The sequence below is a fragment of the Mycteria americana genome, chromosome 6 (assembly GCF_035582795.1).
Source record: "Mycteria americana isolate JAX WOST 10 ecotype Jacksonville Zoo and Gardens chromosome 6, USCA_MyAme_1.0, whole genome shotgun sequence".
Taxonomy (NCBI): Eukaryota; Metazoa; Chordata; class Aves; order Ciconiiformes; family Ciconiidae; genus Mycteria; species Mycteria americana.
The window spans coordinates 6,997,439-7,021,319 of NC_134370.1; the positions used below are offsets into that span (position 1 = coordinate 6,997,439).

Consider the following 23,881-nt stretch of genomic DNA (forward strand, 5'->3'; position numbering starts at 1 on the left):
ATCACACTGTCATACGCAAGTGGCATTACTCTAATATCTTCCTTCTAGTCCTTCTGTTCACCTCTGAATAAGATACAATTTAAGATTTTCATAACTTACTGGAATTGTAGACTTCCTCTAGCTTTGCAGAATCCAGAATGCTGAACGGCATCCATACTTGCTTGTCCTCCACCTCCTTACAGTAGAACCAGTGTGGCTGAACCGGCTCATATTGGTTCTGCAGCAAAACAGGAGGTGCCTGGACCACTGGACCTGCAGGCCGGGGAGCTCGGAGCTGTGGCTGAGACTGTGGAAACTGAAAATACATACAGGTTCATCACCTCAGTCTCACATAGTTTTTACGGAACTGATCTATACTTTGCTACAGATAACATTCTGAGCCTTTATTACTAACATTTTTTTTCCCCAAGAACATTGTCTTTCATTCTAAAAATGTTATAGACAAGTTGTCTGCTTTATCATGTTTTTGAAAACTTGCATCTTTTCAAATTGAGAAAGGATGTAAATTTCAGTCCCACAAATACTATTAAAAACTGTTATGGTCTAGCACCTTAATCACTTAAAACCAGTAAGATTTAAAATACTCTCTTTAATTTTGAAAACTCAGGCTGAGCTTTATTCTTACGGCCACCAAATTTGACATGAAAACAAAAATGTATTCTTCTCATTATTCATTTATACATAATTACATTTTGCATAAAGATTGTCAACTTTAACAAGTACCCACCTCAGTAATAGCTCTCTTCCTGCAAAGTGATCAGGACAGGTAGATTTCAAACTCTAATGTAGCCTCAGCGATGCAAGAAAAAGAACTGATTTTGAAAGGGACTACAGCCTGCATAAAGCTGATTTCTTGCAAATTGTACAAAGATCCCAGTTAGTACAACTAAAAGGAAGTGATGTCAGCAGTAACCACTGCTTTGGTCCATACATTAAAAAAAAAAATATATATATATACTGTACAAATATAAAATCAAGCAATCAGAAGTTCTGAAATTCTTTAATCCAAAACTCCAGATTGTTCAGGTTCTACTGCCTTTGCTATGTTTTTTGTTATTACATAATCTTTCTATTCTTTATTCACAGTAATAGCAATATAGCAATAGCTCAAGCAAAATAAAAATTTGTGTTGTTTTCAAGGAAAACTTGTCAGGTTATTACTAATCCATTTACATTATTTTAATAATGCCTTTGTGAAGGTAAAAAAGAATGGAGGTTAATGCTTTACATTACACAAAACCCTCAACCTGGCTTCACCAGCAAAACAAGCTTGAAAAGAGATTTTTAGCCCCTGTCTTGCAAATGGCTGAATGACCTCATTCAGAGCAGAGGCACAAACAACGCAGCAGCACAGCTGAAATGGTAGCAAACTCCGTAACAGACAGAAAAGAGCAACAGAACTTCACAACCTGGCTTTGTTTCTGACACCAGAGGCTCACATAGGTACAGCCTCAGGGTACAGTCACTTCAAAGATCAGGAAGTTTTCCTAAAGCACAGTTCCAGGCTAGTTCTAGTGAAAAGATTTTGCTATCAGAAATGGTTCAAGACTTTTTCAGGGGTTTTTTGGGGGAAAAGAAAAATCTTCAGAAGATAAAATAAGCAATTCAAAGAGGAAAGTGACTTAAATTGTTTTATTCTGGTACCAGGACATCAGGAATGATTTATATACCTGTGTCAATGATCCTGGAGGTGTCTGATACATCTGGACAGGTGGTACAGAGGATGGTGGGTGAGCAGGTCCGTGACTCTGTTGCAGCTGTGGCGGAGTAAGGTATGGGTTAGCTCTGCTGCTCAGGGTGGTGTGCCGATAAGGGTTATACCCCTGCTGAGATGTTCCTTGGGGAACAGTAGACGCACTTGCAGGCGGGGGACAGACCTGCTGAGGAGTCTGATAAGCCGTGATTCCCACCTGTGAAGTAGGTGGTGCACTGTAAGAGGACTGTGACTTGGGAATAGGCGGTGAAAAAGCATTTTGCCCATCCTGTGACCCAGACACAAGCGGAAGTGAAGTTGGGGGCCTGGAGAAGGCTGGTGCTCCAACAGGTGGTGCAACAGTTGTTAAGGGTGGCTGCCCAATATTTCCAAACGGATCACCGCTACTAGGGACTTGCGAGAAATAGTTGAAAGTCTGTGGTGGACTGGGGCTGGCAGAAGTCTGACCCAAGAAGCTGTCCTCTTCACCAACATCTGCAGAATCATCTGCAAAAACAAAAAGATCACTAGAGATATTCTGAGAGGTTCAAACCAGTTAGTGTATGTAGTCAAAATGTTCTGTAACATTAACAGCTATTTCCAAAACTCTGTTGGCCCCCATAAAGCTAAAAGTACTACAAAGCTTACACATCCTTGATGATTAAACACACCATACGATGAAACAAAAGATACCAAGTCTTCACGAACATTTAAAATGGACCATAAAAGTCACTCAGTGTACACAGATAAAGCAACAAAAATTAAAAATCTGAAATAAGAGAACAAAGTATGACTGAAGTCAGGGCCTTCCCAACCTAGCTTGGCAAAGATCCCTGCTTCCAGGGCACTAAAATCCCTTCCAATTTCCCTTATGCCTACCAAATGCAAGAGCAGCCTTGATTCATTTCATTTCATCATGAAAACAGCTACCAAGCATAGGACTTTATGCTCTAGTTTTTAGAATTCCAAGATCAAATTCAAAAGTAGAGCTTAAGGATGTTCCCAAAGAGACCAAACCTATTGGTTAAGCAATCCATTCTCAGCTGCTCCTTCAGCAGTGCTCTCACAAGGTTTCCCATTTGACTTGCACAGTGGCCACAACTCATCACTCCAAGTCACTTAATGAGCAAGACTTACTCCAGTTCTCTAAAAATCCTACTCTAGACTGCCACAAGAGCTAAATCTCTGGTGCAGAATGATGAGTCCTCATTCTGCATAATTGCAGGAGAAGGCTTAAAAAGGTGCAAGGCCATGACTGCCCTTTGACATTGAGAAAAATACATGAGCTAGGTCCTGCTCAATCAGTTTTCTGCTTTGCAATGATCTAGTAACAAGTGGGGAGAAAAGTGGTTTGACATTATCATAGGTCTTGCAGTAAACTCAGTTAAACCTGGGATGGTCTGAGCATCGCTGCCTGCTGAGGGAAGAGCACCTTGCAAGCAGCCAATGCAATCTGCAGAAGTCATGAAAGTGTTGTCTTCTGCTCTGGCAATCAAATAATCCCCAGGCTGTGGGGAAGAAACCGCAGAGCTATCATTGCTTCTCTGCTACTCAGTCCCCAGCCAAAGAGAGAGACCAAGCATCTCTGCAGCTACAAGCAGCCCATAACAAATGTCCTTATCCACAGCCAACATAACTGTAATATAGAGTATCAAGGGAGCACAAGGGAATCCACAGAGAAGTCTCCCTAGGAAGCTGCTGTTCTAATTAATTAATCATAAAAGAAGCAGCTGCCATGACTAAAAAGGACTATTTTAACCATCTTTTATTTAGTAGTCTTTTCAGATGATGTCAGTTTGAGGCAAGCATCACTTGCATTTATCAATTTCTCCTACTTTCACCTATAGCATTTTATTCCACTTTAATGAACAAAACCCAAAACCTACGTATGTGAACCATCATGTGAAAAATACTAAAACCATTTATAAGCAATGACCATTATGAAGTCAGGCCTATGGATTATCTCCCAACTACAAACAGAACAGCCATTTATACTAAATAAAAGGTCTCAACTTCTAAACAATAGAATTCTTCTTCCTTTCACATTTCATAAACATTGTGGAATAGAGAGAAGTATACTGCATACCACACTGTCAATTCTCTGCTTTCCAAAGTAACTAGTAGCAGAGCAGGCAATTCATCTCACCATGTCAGATCACGATAAACACAAAGCAATGTGCTGAAGAGTTTTCAAGGCGTTTCCCAAATGCCTGTTCACAAAACACCTACTATTCTCCAATTTCAACTAGGTTTCAGAGATTCAGTCTAACTGTATCTTTCTTGCAAAACAAGGTTGACAAAAGTTCTGCCAAAACAAAAATTATACATATAGATATATATATATACACAAACACACACAGAGTTTTCCAACACAATACATTACTTTCTACTTTGCCTTTTTCCAATTTTGCAAAAACTACATTGGAACATAAGCCCAGACTGGCAGAAAAAGAAGCACTTCATAAAACTTAAAAATTTCCTACAAGTCTACAAGGGCAGTATTCTTCCCATATACAAAAGAGTCTTTCTTCAACGGAGGCTGTGTGACAACCTCCTGTATATCCCTCCCTATATAAGGTGGTACCTTGTCATTCACAGATTGTCACCTGACAACTACAAGTGACATTTGTCCATTTCCTCATTGGGAACACTCCTCACTATCTACAGTAAGTATATTGGTTACTTCACCCACACCTGAGCCAGAGAATGTATCTTCTATCATCACACTGCAAAGCACAAGACACTTATTACTCACTCTTGGAGATACAACAAATTTATGACTGCACAAAGCTTCCTCATGTTGGCTGTCAGACGTCAAACAATTCCTCAGATCAATTCTTATTACATTTTACACAATTTAAAATTCAAACTCAAGAGCTTGTTCTTTCCTGCTTCAAACTATGAATCAAGATGCAAACTGTGCTACACAGCCAGATCCCTATGACACCTGGCTGGACAAATGGCGAGTGCAATGGATGACAGAAACAGAACATTGAACCGGAGGGAGACCTTACTTGGACAGACATGGAACGTAGCACAACTTCTGGCACTGAAATTCACTCCAGTTGCAAAACTACGAATCTTCACCCAATCAAATTTTAAGTGACATGGAGAGTATATGATTCATCACGTTAATGAAATCCCATCAGACTTTCTTCCCAGCTAACCTCAAAGCCTTCAGGAAATTGTCACGTGACAGTCATCTGTGCAAAGCTACTGGCCAGACCAGCACTTAAAAACTACTTTTTAAAAAAAATGAAAAACAATGTGTATTTGCAAGAAATAAAAACTCTAAGGATTGCACAATGGAAGTAGTAAATATATCATCTACCTAGATACCTCAGGTGAGCAGGAATAATATTCTAATGCTTTTATCCCTCCCACCCAAAAAACTGTAGTCAATATAAAAAAATGTTTCAAAGCCATATTTGGCAAACATTTTATTAAATCTACAGAGATGTACTCCACTGATTTCCAGCTATATTAATATTTATTTTAGTAAGATACAACAGCGTTGCCATCATGTCTTGGATTTTGGACTCAACATGTATCAATGCAGTGAAATTTAAAATATGCGATTTCTACATGCATTTCTACTGTTTAGGGTTTTAACCTCAGAGTGAACGCATTTACAGAAAAATCTATTCCTTTATCTGAAACTGTTTGAGCATCAGATTTTAAGCTGCACATGCATATGTTGGGAACACCATTAAGGCTTTAGAAGGAAAGGATATTAAATCCATGGTTAAATTAACATGGAAATTTAAGGTACCTGCTTAACATGCTATTTTCACACAGGAAAAATAGAGGATAACATAGGAGAGGAGCTTAAAAAAAGTGAAAACATGAAGCACACCCCTGAATGGAAGTACTGACCACTTCTAATTGCCGAAACAAATACGCTAATTAACGAACTGAAAACATGATAATCATCCCCTCTCCCTAGACACAGAACTAAACACCAAGTGTTAAGCACACGCAAGAAAGCGGAACATATACATCTCAAGCAGCTTGTCTTTCCTGGAGCATTAACGCCCGACAGCTGGCAGTGATAACCGGATCAGAGAACCCTGTGGAGAGAAGATTAGGGTCTCACCGACACGCAGCGGGCCCAGACGCTGACCAGGCCCGCAGCACCCCTTAGCAGGCCCCGGCTCGGCCGCGCCGGGCTCCCGCGCAAGCCCTCCGCGCCCTCCCGCCCCCCTCACCGCGGCCCCTCAGCACCCCCGGCCGCCCTCCCTACCGGCTGCCAGCAGAGCGGGGCCCGGCGGTATAGCCGGAGCCTGGCTGACCGGGATGAAGGGCACGGTGAAGTTGAACTCGGTAGCGGAGGACGAGAAGAGCAAGTTGGTGGTGCTGCCGCCGGTAGCCCCCGGCTTCGCCGCCGCCATGGCTGCACCCCGGCCACGTCCCTTCCCCCGCGGCGGCCCGGCCCTTTCCGCCCTCACCGCTTTGCCCGCTTCAAAGATGGCGGCGGCGGCGACGCGCCCTGACGGCCTCTCCGCCTACGGGTGAGGAGGAGAAGGCGGGCCCGGCCCTGGCAGTGCCGCCATTGCTGCAGGAAGAGGAGGAGGAGGAGGGCGGAAGTGGGGAGCCCCCGTGCTAGGCTTGCGAGCGGGAGTTGGCGGCTGCAGGGCGCCGGCAGCCCCCTGCTTGCCCTCGTCCCCCGCGGTGAGGCTCACCCCCGCCATGCCGTGCGTGGCCGACTGGCTCAACAACCCCTTCAGCATCGTGCAGGGCATCTTCGGTGAGCGCGGGCCGGGCGGGGCCGGGATCCTCTCAGCAGCCGCCCGGCCGCCGTGAGGGCGCCCGTAACCGCGCGGCGGCCGGACGGGGCTTTCCCTCACGGGGAAGCGGGGCGGCGGGAGAGCGGCGGGCCCGGCCGGGGGAAGCGGGGATGGAGAAGCGCCCGGGTGAACTGGGAACAGCAGCGAGGGCGGGTGGCCGCTTCCTCCTTCCCCGCCGGGAGCGGGCGGGAGCCGCGCTCCAGAGGCCTCCGAGGGGGTGCGCGGCCGTCGCCGGCAGCGGGGGGTCCTGTCCTGGTGGCTCACGCCCGGGCAGCAAGGTCTGCCTCGGCCTGGCAGGCCGGTTAGGGGAAAAAAAAAAAGAAACTAATGCATACTTTGGGTTTCAGGAACAATATATGCTGGCTACATGGATTACCGATCAGTGGTAACATTACCAGTGCCATCAGCTGAAGCTCTTTTAGTGCTAGGCTTGATCTTAACTAAAGGCGTGTTGAAATAAAAATTTCTGTAGTGAACATAAAGCAGAGAGTGGTACCTCACCTCCTCCACTCTCTAGCTGGGTTTCAGAGCTTTTCCTCACTTCCAAGAGTGGCTGTTTTCATCTTAGTTTGCCAGAAAGGGTACAAGATGGGAAGTCAGAGCACTTAGAAGAGGCATAAAGTAGTCTAAAGTGCAGTCATTTGCCCAGAATAGAAGCAAATGTTTAAATTGTTTACTATGTTTGGAGAATGCTGACTAGAAGTCTGTTATGTGATGCTAACACACACGTAAATGTGTCTTGTCTGTAGCCCAAAATGTTCCAAACTCAGATTGGGAAAAGAAGGTAACTGAATACTTCAAGGAGAAATTAAAAGAAAATAATGCTACTAACTGGGTAAGATTGTTTTATTCTTTCGGAGTTATGCCATTCTTAAATTTCATTCTTTTTACCTCTTACATGTTTTTGAGAAGTTCTTCCTTTACGTGATAAGTACACTTCCGAATTTTAGGCCTAGACTTTGTAATAGGTTACCTACATCTCAGTTGCTTTAATCTTTGTGTAAAGCAAAGATGTAAAATCCTGACTGACACCAGAGAAGCCAATCCACTTGACTTCAGTGTCCTGTTTTGCCCTGGGCCATAACTGCTGAATGCTGCCTATTTGTAGTACAATCCAGTAGATGGCAGGAGCTGACAAATACTGACATTTGAAAGCGTTAATGCCTGCTCTGTCTACTGTGAGTCTGCAGTAGGTGTTCGTACACCACAAGTTTCTCAACTGCTGTTTATAAACCCCTTCTCTCATGATCTCTTATCGTGATGCTGCAAACTTTGTGTGGGTTGAAGAAATAGCTGCTTGGGCTTTCAGGTTTTAGGAAAAAATACTTTCTGCTGAAACTGTGCCTTATTGGGCTGGATCAGGCCTGGTTTTCGCAGTTTAGCAAGGAAGCTGTGCTTCAGGTTTAAAAATAAAGCATGCACACTTGAGTTCAAAAGCTGATATTTTTCTGAAAGACTGTGGTGAAAATGGCATCATGGAACACTGTTAAGTGGATTTGAAACTTTCATATCAAATCTGTTCTACTTATGGCTAAAAAAACAAGTGAAAATGATTGGGTGTTTTTTCTTCCTCTGTCAGAGTATTCTGTAATTAATATTTCAATGAAAGTTTAAATCAAAGTGTAGATGGCAAAATTGTGCTAGATTTACAGTATTAGAAGGAATTGAAAGAGCATTTTCTTACTCAAGATAAACATGAGGGAATATATGTTTGTTAAAATGCCGTTTCCTATAGGGCCACTTCTGCTTTTTGTTGCACAATACATGGTAGAAGTGGTGTTAAAGGGGAATAAAATAAGTAATAAATTCTATTTAATGCTGCAGCTGCAATAATTTCCAGTGTAAGAGTTAGTTTGAAATATTGTTGTAGAGTTTCTATATGGTTTCAGTGACCAAAATGCATTTCTTTATGGTCCAGTATTGGGATTGGGAAGTGAACGGGACTGGTGGCTCTGGAACTGGAAGAATTTGGGAACTGTTAAGTGTCTGATAATTGTAACTATTATCTGTAACAGCTATTGCAGAAACTTCCAGTGTTGAGATCTACACACTTTGTTACTGCTTGGATTAGGGCAGCAGATGTGGGGGGAAAGTACTCAGAAAATACTCAGTATGTTACCTGATGAGGCACTGAACTGTGCCTTGATCGTAACAACAACAATACAGGGTTTGAGGCAACTGAGTGAACAGTAGCATAATACTGGATGATCAGAGAATAAGTTGGTGACAGATTTTGTGCTGATTTTTGGCTTACTTCAGGGCATTTCTTAATATTTATATACCAGTTGTTCAGAATAAGCTCTTTTTTATAGGTTCCATCACTGAATGATGTTCCCGTACATTACCTAAAGCCTAACAGTTTAGTGAAATTTCGCTGCATGGTTCAAGATATGTTTGATCCTGAGTTTTACATGGGAGTATATGAAACAGTTGACCCAAACACAAATGCACGTGTAAGTGAAATACTGATTTATTATTTTAGTAAATGTTGAGCATTTTCTCCATTCTAGTCTTCATATTTCCTCTAGTTTCTGAATTAAACCTACAGAGTCTGGGCACTATCTAATAGAACTCTGTTTATATGGCTCAAATGGCATCAGTAATACATCACTTCTTACATTTCTGTTGAGGAATAAAAATTACTAAAATAATGAAAGTATGTCTTTGAAGGACTTTAGACCACAATGATTTTGGTATAAGTAATTCATGTTCAGGATGGTCTCAGAAACATAATGATTGCATTGCCTTTTCCTTCTTGACAGGTTTTGCATTTTGGTAAATACAGAGATGTGGCAGAATGTGGGGTAAGTTGTACAAGTTATACATATTTCGAGATGACATATTAGGTGGAAAGATGCTGTTTAGAAGTGCAGTGTAGCTTATTTGGTACTCACCAGTGGATTCCTGGAGGTGCTGCTTTTAAAATGCAAAATTAATCTCAGGTTTGGAAAGCAGAGTATTCTTAACTGCTCATGGGCATTCTAAGTTCAGCAGGCTTCAAGCTGTTTCTGTTGTATTTAAAATTTGTTTTGCTTGGGCTGGGGGAGGGCTCTTGATCTTGAAACTTTCTGCTGTGGAAAACAATTTACTTTTGGTAGCGCAGTGCTATTAGAATCAAAGCATTATAGATACAGACTGTTTGGATTCACTCTTTCATGAGTATGTAGTCTTACATGTTTGTTGTAACGTCTGGCTAAGTAACCGAATCTGTGGGAATAGTTGAAAAAAAGAAAACAAACTCTAATCAGATTTTTAACAAAATTTCTATTGGTATTCTAGCCTCAGCAGGAAATTGATTTGAACTCCTCGCAAACAGTCACCTCGGAGAGACAGACTTTCTACTGCGTTCCAGTGCCTGGCGAATCAGCATGGGTGAAAGAAATATCTTTTTTTGACTGAGCTAGTGCTCTGTTACGCAAACAGTGATCGCCAACTAATTCATTAGATTTAAGGACATAAGTTTATTTAAAGGGTTTTTTGAGTGAATCAGGATAGGTAAGGAGAGGTGGTAGGTGTAGGAAAAAGTAAAAAGGAAAAATTGGTGGTGTGCTATATGCGCAAAGAGGATGCAAAGGAATTTCAGATCATCGCTTTTTGATTTAGTAGGGATTTAGGCTAGATTTTCATGTCTGCTTGTGAGGGTTTTGAAAATTTCTGTTAATTTCTATTTGCAAATGTTTAGAAAATGAGAAACTTCAATTGAGCCATGGGCATTCTATTGCCATTTTCTGATTAAACTAGGACACTAGTTACATAGTGAGTGTCTCCTACAAAAACCTCTAAAAACACCTGTAGCTGAGCATGTTAAGACCATAATTCCTGGGAAATTGAAGTATTGTGTTTATAACAGTTCAACCACAGTATGTCATTTTCTCAATGAGTGCAGGAAGGGTCTTGAGGAGAAACAAATAGTCTTTAGTTTCTTCTAGTAAATAGAAGTTGAATTGTCTGAGTGGAATGGATACAGGATGCTCCTTTTAACACCTTTTAGGAGTTTTATATTCTCTTCTCTTCCAAGGGAGCGGGGGAGAGGTCTAGAAAACTTAAGATATGTTGCATTTTGTAAAAAGATACAAATTTGATGGTAAACCTAATATGATTTGATATTTCATACTTTGAGTTCAGAATTTGAGAAAACCACTACTTGTCATTGGCACAGAATGCCAATGCAATTTTAAAATTAAGCCAACGCAATTTTTGTAATAAAAGAATTGATAAGAGTTAGTCTTTGAATGAAGCTTACAGCAAAATACTGCAGCAATGGACATTTAAAGTGAACTAGACCATTACGAAAATACTGAACATGATTTCAATATTTGCCCATCATGATAAGAAAAGGAAAAGTGTATTAGCTTTTTTGAAAGTCATTTACAAATGTGGTATTGCTAGTATCTTACAAGTACGTAAACATTTTCTTTGTGTTTCTTTTTAAAGTATTAATAATAATTGTATCAGACAGCAAGTCTTTAAATATTTTAAAATATTATTATAATGTCTGTTCTTTAGGGTTGAGATGTAGGGGAGAAAAAATTCTTGAGATTTTGAGATGTACAAAACTACAAGCATGTTCTCTGGGTGTAAAAAAAACAAAAAAAAACAAAAAAAACCACAATTAAACAAACAAACAAAAATCCCACAAAAATAACCCCACAACCTTTTTTAGAGATTGATAGTGGAATAGCACTCAGTATTTTTTAGTTTCTGTTTTCAAAAAAGCCAATGATTGCTGCACACTTCTTAAGCAGGTTATGTATATGAAGAGATGATGTCTAGATAAGAATTTGAGTCATTATTTTAATGTCTTGCTCAAAATACAATAGTGTTTTGTTTAAAAAAAAAAAATCTTTGCTTGAATTTTCTCAACGGAGTCTGCAGTTGTCCTTAATCCTCAATTTTACGCATATATTAGTGCAAGCCAAGCTCGAGTTAGTCCTTCAACATCCTACACACCAAGTCGCCACAAGAGGAGCTATGAGGAAGATGAGGATATGGATCTACATCCATCTAAACAGAAAGAACAACATATGGGTAATAGTCATTATTGATGAATAGTTATTGTGATATCTTTCCAGAATTTGCAGAAATTTCATTCTCAAACATTGAAATATTTGCAATTGTTTGACTCAGTAGTGCTAATGCAGCCTTCATAACTAATTTGGTGGCTTTGTTGAAGTCGTCAGTGTGGGAGAGCTTATGGTGTTGCATGTTGTATCTACATTGTATGACTTGTTGGTACTACCTTCTAGAGTTAATTCCTAAAGTAATATTTTGTACCACAACACTTGTGTATTGCCTTTTGTATGTAACAGCACACACACAATTTACAGCAGCAGGCCGAAATTTAGGAGTTCTTGTTTAATTTCTCACTCTGTTGCAGATTTTGTGGTAATCTCGGGGAAAAATCATGTAATCTTGTCTCTCTCTCTCACTATTTGTGTAGATGTTATTGTGTAAATTGAAGCCAAACTGCATCTCAGTTAGGTGCTGCTTTGCTACAAACAGTAGTATGTATCTAAAAAATATCTTCCAGCCTTACCTTTTTTCCTAACATGAGACTTATTAATCCAACTTCATAAAGGAACCAGATTAATACCAGACACTTGAACCATCCTGAAGAAAAGTTTTAAACCTTTTAAGAGGATGGTATTTCAAACAGTAGCAGTGTTCAGAGAGTGTGCAGTTCTTACCTATGTTGTAATCAGTTTGTGAACTTTTTGTCTCAATGCTCTTCTGTGGAGATGCTACTTCAACTGACAAGGGGTTTTTTTGCAGAGATTTTGGCATGTTTTCTCTTGAACAAGAGAAAGTGGTTAGTTTAAAATTGTCAGTCCTGTTAAAGAAAAAAAAATTGTAGAAGCTATTGTTATATGTCTGTCAGGTTCATTAGCTAAATTCAGGTTTTTCTCTGTGTATTCTTACCAGTTTGCAAATGTTTTATTAGGTAGTTTAGACTGTTTTGTGTCCATACTCAGACTGATCAACTGTAGAACAGATTTTTATAGCTTTATTATTGCTGAAAATCCACAGAGATTTTTAATGTTAACTGTTATGTTGATGCATACTCTTACCTTTAAGAACTGTTGAGCTTTTTGACCCTGAGGTGCAGAAAAATACTACCTTTGCAGTCCTACTGAATTTAGAAAAAATTCATTCACACAGTTTAAGCATTACATTTTGAAAATCAGATTGTTGGCCATGTTTGGGTTTCTAAGACACATAGATCTTTACCAGTACTCAACACTCATACTTCTCTTGATGATATAAAATACACATTTGTGGGACTTTTCTATTCTGAGTAAGAGTATCTTCTGTCAAATGTACTGCTTTATTAAATATTTTTGTCTCAGACATCTTGTTAAATTAGTTTAATTCTGTGTTGCTCACTGAAGAAAGTTGTTCACTTCTGCGTTTCTGTTTAAAGAGTCTATGAATCCTTTATTTTTCAGGCAGTGGAGGTGATATCCATGGATGTGTGGAGCCAAAGAGATTAGAAACGGAGGCTTCTGCAGGTCATCATCTCATTTCTCCCAACTGCTCCCCTCCACTTGACTTAAATTTTCCATTGCCAGGAGAGAAGGGACCAGCATGTCTTGTCAAGGTAACAAAAGTGGAGAGATGATGAGCATGGCTGTGGCCTCAGTGAGGCAGACAGAATCTGAAGTTAGAGTGTAATTAGTGCATCTTGCATTAGTTTATAGGCACAGAAATTGTCTTTCAAGTCCACAGTTTTGTTTCTACAGATAATTACATGTTTCTCTTCATTATTACATTGTTTTTCTTCACTACCCTGGTATGTGAATTGCTGAGCTCCTTCTACAGCGTTTATTAGAGCTTGCGCATTCTCACTACACTTGGCAAAATGAAAAAATCCATTACTAGATGTTCAAGGGTGTAGCTGATACTGACTCCTGGTACTTTGCTTTTAGGATTTGTCCTCTTAAGGAAAAAAAGTTGTGATGGAACAAGCAAAACACTACACTACACATTTTTGTATTGTATTTGAAATAGTCTTTGATTCACTAGTATTCTATATTGACTATGAAACTTCCAACACAAAATTTCTACACTGTTACTGTGTTGAATGCTCTCTTATTCAGAAAATCTTGATAAATCAGATTAGAATACAATCCTTTACATTTGTGTAGCAACAGGATGCCAATAGGAAAAAGCATGCAATTGTAGAAACTCATTTTTCCAGTGTAAGCGTACTGGCACTGAGGACTAGGAGAGACCTCTTCACACAGACTGTTCTCAGTCTCCAGTTGAATCTCCTGAGATTTTTCCTTTTGTCTGTGTTTGTGTACAGTCCAGCATGTGGCCCATCTGCCTCTGTATTTTATTATTTTCTCTTTGTGGCAGGTCTATGAGAGCTGGGATAGCTTCAAAGTCAATGATGTTCTGGAGGTATATGGTATTTTGTCTGTGGATCCAGTGCTGAGCATAGTAAACAATGAAGAGAGGTAAGGCTCACCTGGTGTGTGATCCTGAAATGAAGGAAATTTTTATTTCAATGAGCAAAATATTTTGGCTGTCCCCTTGATAGAGACAGGGAAATGTGTAAATAAATAACAGTTATGCTTAAGAGGTGAATTTTGTTGCTTAAAAAAAGCTTGATGTGGAAAGTGTTACATCCACTGTCCTGTAAACTGAAGTCCATTGTACTCTGGTACGTCCATACCCTTGGATACATGATGCGTCTTTTTTTAGGTTGTTATACAGTCTATAAAGCAAAACATTTAGCTATAGAAGCACTTTCTGTACTCTTTCATGCCTATTAAACTTTCAAAGAATGAGCGAATATTGAACAAAGCTTTCAAATAAGCTTTAAAATTATAAAATGTCCTTTTGAAATAATTTCTAAGTCCATGAAAGTTGTTATCATAAACAGTTCTGAAGAGTATAAAAAAACAAAAAAGTTTGCATGTCTGCATGGAGAGTGAAAGTGACCAAAATGAGTAAAAATTGGGTTGATTTTTTTTTCATTAATGAAGGTATATCATCACATTATAGCGCTGATAGAAACTTCCCATTTCACCTGCTGATCTGCAATTACTTGTTTGACAAAACACAAACTAATCGCAAGGACGCAACAAGTCAATTTTTAAAATAAAACTGTTGACCAATCTAACATATATACTACTGATGTCTGGAACCATTCCACTCTAAATTATTTCTGTTCGTGATTTTGTTTATCTTTCTGATAAGTACAATATGGAGAGTGCAGTGTGAATCTTTACAGTGCCAACTTCTTAAAAGTTAACTCAGCCTGGTCAGCTGCTTTTGGTTATCATCTGTCTGACAGCTAATTCCAGACTGACAGCTCAGTTGGTCTGTCATAGGTTGTTGGTTTTTTTCCTGCGTGTCATTCTATCACAAATAGACAAAATGGTGGCATTTAGCAATATTTTGAATGCAAATGGAAGAAGTTTCTTTTAATGGAAAGAGGGGATAGTCTGTTGGTGCACTGCTGAAGAGGCTTTGAAGTTATAAAGCCTTTCAGCTTTTAAAACTGGTACAAGTTGATTAAATTGGTACTAAACTTTACTATTATCTGATATAGTCACTTTAGGGATTTTAGTTTCTACATAAAAAATGAAAACCACCTGGAAGGAATTTTGTAAGGCATGATCAGGGAGAACAAAGCTTGTGTATCTGAACTCTAAAATTAAGAGGTAATACCTTCAAGGTTGAGCTGAGGTACATTAGAATTTACTTGCTCATTCTTTTTTTACTCAGCCAGTGATATAGCTGTTATGTGACTGTCTAGAAGATCTTGTTGTCAGGCTCCGGAACCCGGAGGAACATGAAAATCCCACATGTGCATACACAGACAAATGTAATAAATCATTACCTTATTTTCTTAAAAGGTACTGTTTAGACTTCATTCAGTACATGCTGGACAGAACAGTATGTAACATTTTATTTGAAGCTACATCTTATTAAATGGTGCAGCAAATAATAAATGTGGTTTTGTTTGGGGTTTTGTTGGGGTGTGTTTGGCGTTTTTTTGGGTTTTGTTTTTTTTTTTGTTGTTCAGAAAAGTAAGATTTGATTATTTTCTGAAAATAACAAAATCCAAATTTTTTTGGTCAAGCATGCTTTGGCATTTCTATATCATTATATAATTGTGATTCAGTATTTATGGTGTTATAAAAATCATAAAGAAGATAGTTTGAATATGGGAGGCGTTACCAGGAGCTGGGAGTGGATGTTGGTTGTTCCGACGTGCTCTGTTCTTGGCCTGGTTCCAGCTGCTCTTAGTCAGGTGGAGAGAAATTTGTGGAATGTTTCTAAGTCCAGTTGTGCTGTGCCCTTTCCTAGGGACAACTCAGCCCTCGATCCTATGGAGTGTATGGACACGGCAGAAGAACAGAGAGTACACAGTCCTCCAGCCTCATTAGTCCCCAGAATCCATGTGATTTTGGCACAGAAATTACAACACATTAACCCATTACTGCCTGCCTGCCTTAACGAAGAGGAGAGTAAAACCTGTGAGTATCTGAACTTGACCGCTCTCTCTATACCTGTAAATGTGTGGTTTGCTAGTACATGTGAACAAATACTTCTTTACTCAGAGACAAATGCATCAATGTCAGGGTTTGAATTTAAATCTTGTTAAATGGAGGAACCAGTCAACACTACAGAACTGGACAAGATGCAAGTGTTTGTGTTTATGTGTTTATGTGATGCTTATGTGTTTATTTATATGAAACTTGTTTTGCATTCTATGTGCCCAAGGACTTTAACAAGTTGTTCAGCCATAAGATTTTATTTGTTCTCAAATGGAGTAGTGAATTGCTGGAAAACTAGATTTCCAATTTAGTGTAACAGTGAAAATAAGAAATGTACCAACAACATAAAGAATCATAATACTGTGAAGAAGATAAGGCAATTCTGGTTTTAAGCAACTGTGCTATTCCTCATTTGAGGAATTTGACTGTTATTTTTTTGTCATTGAATTATGGCATGCAAGCCTTTGAATGATATTTATCATTTTCTTCATTGCATGCCTTGTATTGGTTGTCCTGAGCTGTGCTACATGTAAGGGGGTTTTTTTCTGCCTTTAATATAGTATGGATAGGCTATCTATTTTAGAAATTTGGCTGCAAACTTTACAGCCTTCTGCAAATGCATTACACAATATCTAATGAAAAAAGGAAAGCATTTCCAAGGAAATGTTGAGTGACTCAAGTTATCCAAAGCCATTAATTACTCAGTTGGAAAACCAATGAATGTTTATTTTTCCTAGACTGCTTTGGAGTAACCATTTTTCTTCATCAAACTGTAATGGAAAGTAAGGTTTATATAGAGGGAAGAGGGTGAGGAACAGCACGTTTTCTGACTTGCGTTGTCTTCTGCTCTTTCATCAGTTGTTTCTAATTTCATGTCTGAGCTGTCGCCAGTGAGAGCAGAGTTGCTTGGGTTCCTCACCCACGCCCTCTTGGGAGACAGTTTGGCTGCTGAATACCTTATATTGCATCTCATCTCTACAGTGTAAGTATTTAGACGTTTGCTGAGAATTTATATATTAATATTTTAAAATAAATGTCCTTTTATGCAGTTCTTCACCACTATGCAAATAAATGGCAGAAATAGCTTAAATAGTACTTATTCCAGTAGTGCTTTGTCCAGCTAGAGTTGTCCTGTCATACTAGACACAGTAAACAGATTTCATTGTCTGAAATAACAGTAAGTTTTGTTAAAAGGCCAGATTCGTGACAGTATATCCTTTCAGTGTTCCTTTGAGAGCTGGACAAAATCTCCAAGATATGCTTTTAAACAGAGGTACAAAACCATATTTTTACCTCTCACTCTTCTTACTGAATAGGACATGCAACTGACTTCTCAAAGACAGCATTTACTAACTGCAATAATTGTTGCTTAGGTATTAAAAGATACTGAAAGGTACGTTCTCGGAATTTGTTTAATTAAATGTAGACATATGTTTAATGGTAAGTTCAAGTGACCCCCATTTAGCATGTGATAGAAAGTTGCCACCTGAGCCGATGCTGTAGCTGAATGTGCATGCGTTGTGATCTGTCTTCGTGGCTGATTAAAGTGGATTTGCTTAACGTTCTCTTAGGTTGGTTTAAACTGTCACTGGATGACCGAGCAGCATCCTTTGACTCATTAAAATTTCAGGTGTGAAACTTCAGACAATATGTTTTGAATAGATTGTTAAGTATAGTTGTCAGGCTCATATTTAATTTTAATCTTCAAAACGAAAATGGATTTCAATTTCTTAAAAAAAAAAAAAAAAGTAACTTTTTTTTGTAAGTAAACCACGTGTTTCATGGTTTTCAAAAATTCCATTCTGCTACAAAGTGAATAGTACAGCACATATTTAACAGAAGTGTTTACAGAGCTGTAATTGGTCTCAGCATCTTACCTTTCTCATACCTGTAACTGATGTAGAAAAAGCCATAAGATATTTCTCAGCCTCAGCAAGACAGGTGGTATGAGCATAGATCCAACCATGATGCCATGGAAGCATAATTATGAGCTGACAAGATTTATGATGGGTTTCTGTTTAGTCTGCCCTGAACCCTTGTCCCTAATCCCCATATAAATATAAGTACTTCGATATCAGTATGTGTTGTTTTTTATTCTGCGCACACTTCGTTCTTTCTAGTGGGACTGTGAATGCTCTAACACTTAGACTAGAATGTGTTTTCTCTCTTAGCTGATATCACAAAAAAGTTGAAATTTGTCAAGAATGGGGAGAAGATATACAGTAAGAAGAGGGAGAGGAAAGCTGAGGGCAGGTAAAGGAAATGAACAAGCATGATAAGCAGGGAAATTGAGATTGGGCAATGAGAAAGGAAAAGGATGAAGAAGTATGTTTATTGAGTAATAGAGCACAAGGAGAACAGAACGCCTAGAAGGCACATTGCAGGATCTCAAGCACTGCAAATGTACTGCTTTTGTGCAATGCTGCAAAGCCTTCCACAGCAGCCTTCAGCCTAACTTAGCTCCTTGGACACTGGAGAAGGAAGAAAATGTGGCTGCTATTTCTGTATGTATTAGTGTTGAAATCCTGCTACCTATCAGAGATACTGCACAATGCTCAAACTGATTGATACCTGTATTCACCATGTTAATCAGGTGCTTGCCTAACCTCTGTTATTTTTGGTTTAGTTATGCAAGACGAGATGTGCTTCCTCTGGGAAAATTCACAGTCAACTTGAGCGGATGTCCAAGAAATAGCATCTTCACAGAGCACATATACCGCATTATCCAGCAGCTTGTTCCAGCAGTAAGAATATTGGCATTATAGTGCTTTAATATTTCTGATGGTAGATGTCGGACTATTTGTTCCAATCAAATAAACAACATTTTAGTTAAAGGCAGGCTTCTTAAACGAAGGCTCTTGCTATCCATTTAGAGGGCAGATAAAAATGGAGATGTGGCTTGCCTGTTAGTTGAAGTCTCTATTTACCTAGTCATCTAGGGTGAATATGGGATAAAATTGTATCCCCATAGGTATTAAACTGACAGACAGATGCTGCATACTTTATTTTGTCTTTCTGGATTGATATGTTTAGACATTTAGGTTATTTAATTATGTCGTTACTGTTTATCCCCAAGTTTGTGGCTACTGTTCTGCAGAAAATTCATAGTAATTCAATTTTGGGTCATAATAATTGTATTGCTGCAAGAAATCATTTGTTGGGTTTTTTGCTCATCCTAGATGTGCAGTGCAGGTGATATGAGTTCTTAACAGCATTATTTTCCTTTGGGAAATTTTGTTTTTAAGTATTTAGCATTTGGACATTTGGGATAAAATGTATTCTATATTGTGGTAACAAGTTTTGTTTTACTTACTGTGGAGGTTCACAGTTATAGCTCTTCCTAAAGGAAGCAGTATTTACTAGGGAAGCTGGAGGAGAGGAAAAGTGCTGATTAGTTTCTTTTCTCGTTGCAGTCCTATCGCCTACAAATGACTATTGAAAACATGAACCATTCACGATTTATCCCACACAAAGACTACACAGCTAATCGCTTAGTCAGTGGAGTATTGCAGCTTGCCAGCAACACTTCCCTTGTGGTAGATGAGACTCAGCTTGAGCAAGGACAGCTTGACACAACAGGTAGACTTCTTTTTTTTTTTTTTTTTTTTGAAGAAAAAAAATCTCATCTGGAAGGTTAAAATTTGATATATTTTAAGACAATGATGCTAATTGTGTCCCAGCGATAATTTTCTATTACAAAACTGTTTATGGTTTCTATATCCTATTTCATTGCTTGAGCTAGCTTCCTGCTAGTCTGCAACCTTCTCAGACAACTTACAGCTTGATCTCCTGGTTTGTTTGTTTTTTTTTTTTCTCTATTTCACTTTCTGGAAATTTCTGCTATTTTGCTCAGAAATGCTTCTATTGAGTCAAAAACTCTATCCCAGACCACAAATGACCAATAATGAAACAAGATGGTTCCTTGTTTAGTATAGCTTTGTTTGCATTTTAGAGAACTCGGGACAGTGTCTGACACTTGGTGGAAAAAGCCACTGATTTGAATAAGTCTTTAGACCAAAATGCCTTTTATTCATTAGAATGGCCTTTCAGTTTCCTGTGGTAATGAATGAAGAAGTGGAAACCATCCCTGAAAACCCAACTAAAAACTGGAGATAAAAAAAATAGTTATTACTGTGTGGAACAGAATGATGATTCTATCTTGTAAGCTGATGTAGTGCTGTGTACTATGCTTTCTACCGAGCTTTAGACAATTAGTTTAATTATAACCTACATAAAAGAGGTGAGTTGCGGTAGCTATTAAAAGTTCAGTAACTGGAGAATGCATAGTATGGATATCTGTGCTGATTTCAAGGAAGGATGAATAGGACATCACTGGAAGTGACTTTATTTTAAAATAAAAACGCTATCTTGAGAACCCTGCTAGGCTGTGTGATGCTATAAGCCGATTGGGTCTCCATAATGACTATCAGTACTCTGTCCCATTCAAGCGCTTAGTCTGGCAGAACTAGTGACGTTCAGGTTTCAGGTTGATTCTATTTAGAAACACAATCTTTTTTCTTTAATTACTGCTATTAAAAGTTGTTCACTGAAATTATTCACTTGTTTTTGAGTCTTCAGTATTTTTTTCATTACTCTAGTGAAGTTACAAAATTTCACTAAAGAAAATAGTAAAACTAGTGGAAATCTTTGCATTATCTGTTTCAAAAAAAAAAAAGTCAAAATGTGAAAAACTCCCATTTACCAGCTGTGCTGGCTTACAGGTTTTCTAAAAAGTTTGTCCTTCATGTCTAAAAACCTCAACATTTAATGAAAAGTAGTATTTTAAGTATTAAAAGCTGCAGATGAAAAAGGCTTGTTAATTTTATTTCGTCTCTGTTGGCGTGATGTTGTTCTCTACTGAATTTAGAGTAAAAAAAGTAAGAATTTTTAGTTTCTCGTAGCAATGTTGGGAACAAAATTTAATCCTAGAGAAGAGTAAGTATTTTCAGATCTAGTAGTTGGTTTGGAACTCTTGGAAGTTACGGCTTAGAGATTTCAAAGGGGAAATGTCCCAAAAGTAAACCATAATATTAAATTTGCCTTTTTTTACTAACTTTGCCTTTATTTACAGTATAGTAAATTAATACTAACTCATTAAAGGCAAAAAACCTAAGAGTAGATGTGTCATTTGATGCAGTAACACTGCTGAAGAGAAATTTGAATTGTTGGGTACATGGCGATATTTCAAAGGGAGAATCCCAAGAGTTAACCAGTTCTTGGTCAATCTGAATTTTCTAGATTTTAAATAAGTTCGTTCCAGGGAAGGCAGGTGACTTCTGTAACACTTTGGCAAAATGATGAGTATGTTTTTCAGCTGTTCTGGTCTTGCTAGCCTACCTAATCCAGCAAGACTTTATTTCTGCCCCCCTCACCTTAAACTGTTAAATTATACTTTCTCTCAGATAGTTGGTAGTGTTTTGTCCTCTTCTGAGGAGAGATTTTTTTTTTTTCCTCTGTAAATAGTTTTCTGGCTTTGTAGGACCGATGAAAACATTAGCTATTAACACATATAATAGGCCAGATAAAATTTAGGATTGAAATCCTTCAAGAATTCTTAATTTTGGTCTTAAGAAATGGTTGTCTGTATATGGAAGACACCACAGACACAAGAAGAAACAGGATGCTTGCAAGAATTTTTCTACCAGCTGCTCATTAAAAACAGATTGGGAAAAAAAATCAGGTCTGACTGTTGTTTAGGTCCAGTTGTCAGAATTTGTTCTTCCTTTTCCAGGTGTACACAATGTGACAGCACTGGGTAATCTGATAACTTGGCAGAAGGTGGATTATGACTTCAATTACCACCAGATGGAATTCCCATGCAATATTAATGTTCTTATCACTTCAGAGGGCCGATCGCTCCTACCGGTATGGCAAGGTCTTCCTGAATTTGGGGAATAATTACAGTTGGTAGCTAATTACTTAGAGCATGCCATGCCAGAGACACAAGTGAAGACAGGAAAACTGTCCTGTGGCCAGGGGTGGGTATGATAGGAGCATTAGTTCTTGCTTGTGGCTGCAGCAGGGCAAGAACCTGTTCAAAGGAGAACCAAGAGATTGACCTTCCCTCCTCCTTGGCTGAACAGTGCAGTGATGGAGTCCCCAGTAACGGGTAAAGCCTGCAGCTACACTGCTACTCTCAAAGCCTTGTTCTAGTATGGTAGTTCCTAAGGTGATGGGCACATGAATAAAGAGCAACATATCTGGCATTGACCCTAGAAAAACTGAGTAGCCTAAGCTTAGAAATATCTGATCTCTTGTATTCCAGCTTTATGAACTGAGTGTTTACTCGCTTGCCTCCAAGTGAAACTGACTCCTGCTTGAATAAGGACTTTACGCTGGTTTTGAAAAAGGGAACCGTTACATATGTAAAGAATGAATTGTCTTACCTTAATTCTGGGAAGTAGTGCCTTCTCTTGCTTTAGAGATTAAATTTAGTCTTGGAATAGAAAAAAATAGGATGTGGAAAGAGATGATATGTAATTTTATTTTTCAGTCAGATTGCCAAGTCCACTTACAACCACAGATAATTCCACCAAACATGGAAGAGTATATGAACAGCCTCCTAACAGCAGTGCTCCCTTCTGTGTTGAACAAATTTCGAATTTATCTAAGTTTATTGAGGCTGCTGGACTATAGTATATCTGACGAAGTGACCAAGGTATGGAAGACTTCACTCGTATGTTTTCAACTCTACATTCAGATAGAAAGTTACTGTACTTTCCCATTGCTCTCCCTGTCAGTGGTTCTCCTTGAAGTTTTCCAAAAAAGCAAACAGAAGTATTTTCTTGTCCTGACTGTGCCTTCAAGGATTTGTACTCGAGTAGTTCAGTATATACTTTACACGTACCCTGCTTCCTAAAACTCTTCCTAAAATTCTTTTCGAAGATGACAACTAGCCTATTTTTACTGAGGCTCACTTCCTGTTGATAACAAGTTGAAATGTCTCTCCTGTAATCGAAGGGTCGTTATGGTGTTCAGCTCCTTAAAGGCTTATCTCGTAGTGAAGATTCTTTTCTGTGGCTTAATTATGTGCTATATTCTTTATAGGCGGTAGAAGAAGACTTTGTAGAAATGCGCAAGAATGACCCCGAGAGCATAACAGCCGATGATCTGCACAGAACTCTGCTTGTAGCACGGTGGGTTGCGCCGTTTGTCATAACTGAACACTTCCTAGCAAGCTGGTAACAAATGAAGTCAGTGCTTGTAGTCTGCAGTTTGTAGTTGCATGAGGCTGGCTAGCAATGCAAAGATGGAATCGCCTCTTCCTCTTGTCACAGATTCTTAGTTAGGCGAAGTATTTCCTCCCTTCCTTTCTTCCCGTGCTTTCTAGTTCATAGGATACTGAAAGAAAACTGGTTTTGTACTGAATTAGCTTACCAAACCTGACACATGGACAAGCTCTTATTTAATTGCTGTTTCTCCTCATGTAGGTTCCTGTCTCTCAGCGCGGGGCAGACAACGCTGTCAAGAGAGAGGTGGCTGAGAGCAAAACAACTGGAGGCATTCCGTAAAGCCAGACTTCAGCAGCAAAAATGCGTTAATGGGAATGAACTTTAATATTTTGTGGATGTCGCTATGAAAATTTGTCTAATCCTAGATGGAACCCATACTAAGATTGGAATATTGTTTATACCAGTTTTTGTAGATAATTTATACCAAAAAGTTATGGATATTTACCCTCGCAGTCTGAACACACTTAACTCTGTTCAACCAGTTAAACATATTTTATGAAATTTTTTTGGAGCCTGTTTTGTAATTGAAAATTGGTAACAATGAGCAAATTGTTTGATATTAAACTTTAATACTGAAGTTGTGTAAATTTATTGCCTTTAATAATAAGAAAATTCCACCCTGAGCCCTTTAGACACAGCAGGGGTAGGCTCTGTTCT

At 38.8% G+C, this 23,881-nt stretch overlaps 2 protein-coding genes across 2 annotated transcripts in view; one reads left to right on the plus strand and one right to left on the minus strand.

The window, feature by feature from the left end:
• The window catches only part of SEC23IP (SEC23 interacting protein), a 25,556-nt gene extending 19,294 nt beyond the window's left edge, over window positions 1-6,262 (minus strand). Inside the window, exons 1-3 of the mRNA XM_075504433.1 lie at window positions 5,937-6,262; window positions 1,671-2,200; window positions 100-295 (exon numbers count right to left, since the gene is read on the minus strand). Coding sequence (XP_075360548.1) covers window positions 100-295; window positions 1,671-2,200; window positions 5,937-6,084 — 874 coding nt within the window. The 5' untranslated portion in view covers window positions 6,085-6,262. The remainder of the gene's footprint in view (window positions 1-99; window positions 296-1,670; window positions 2,201-5,936) is intronic.
• Window positions 6,250-23,804, plus strand: MCMBP (minichromosome maintenance complex binding protein). The gene is made up of 16 exons (XM_075504434.1): window positions 6,250-6,440; window positions 7,230-7,315; window positions 8,793-8,933; window positions 9,243-9,284; window positions 9,760-9,861; window positions 11,379-11,508; window positions 12,927-13,078; window positions 13,840-13,940; window positions 15,802-15,971; window positions 16,851-16,974; window positions 18,619-18,736; window positions 19,406-19,571; window positions 21,724-21,857; window positions 22,486-22,650; window positions 23,040-23,128; window positions 23,423-23,804. The coding sequence occupies exons 1-16, from the start codon at window positions 6,383-6,385 to the stop codon at window positions 23,547-23,549; spliced, it is 1,905 nt and encodes a 634-aa protein (XP_075360549.1). The 5' UTR covers window positions 6,250-6,382; the 3' UTR covers window positions 23,550-23,804.
• Window positions 23,805-23,881: the final 77 nt, after the last annotated feature.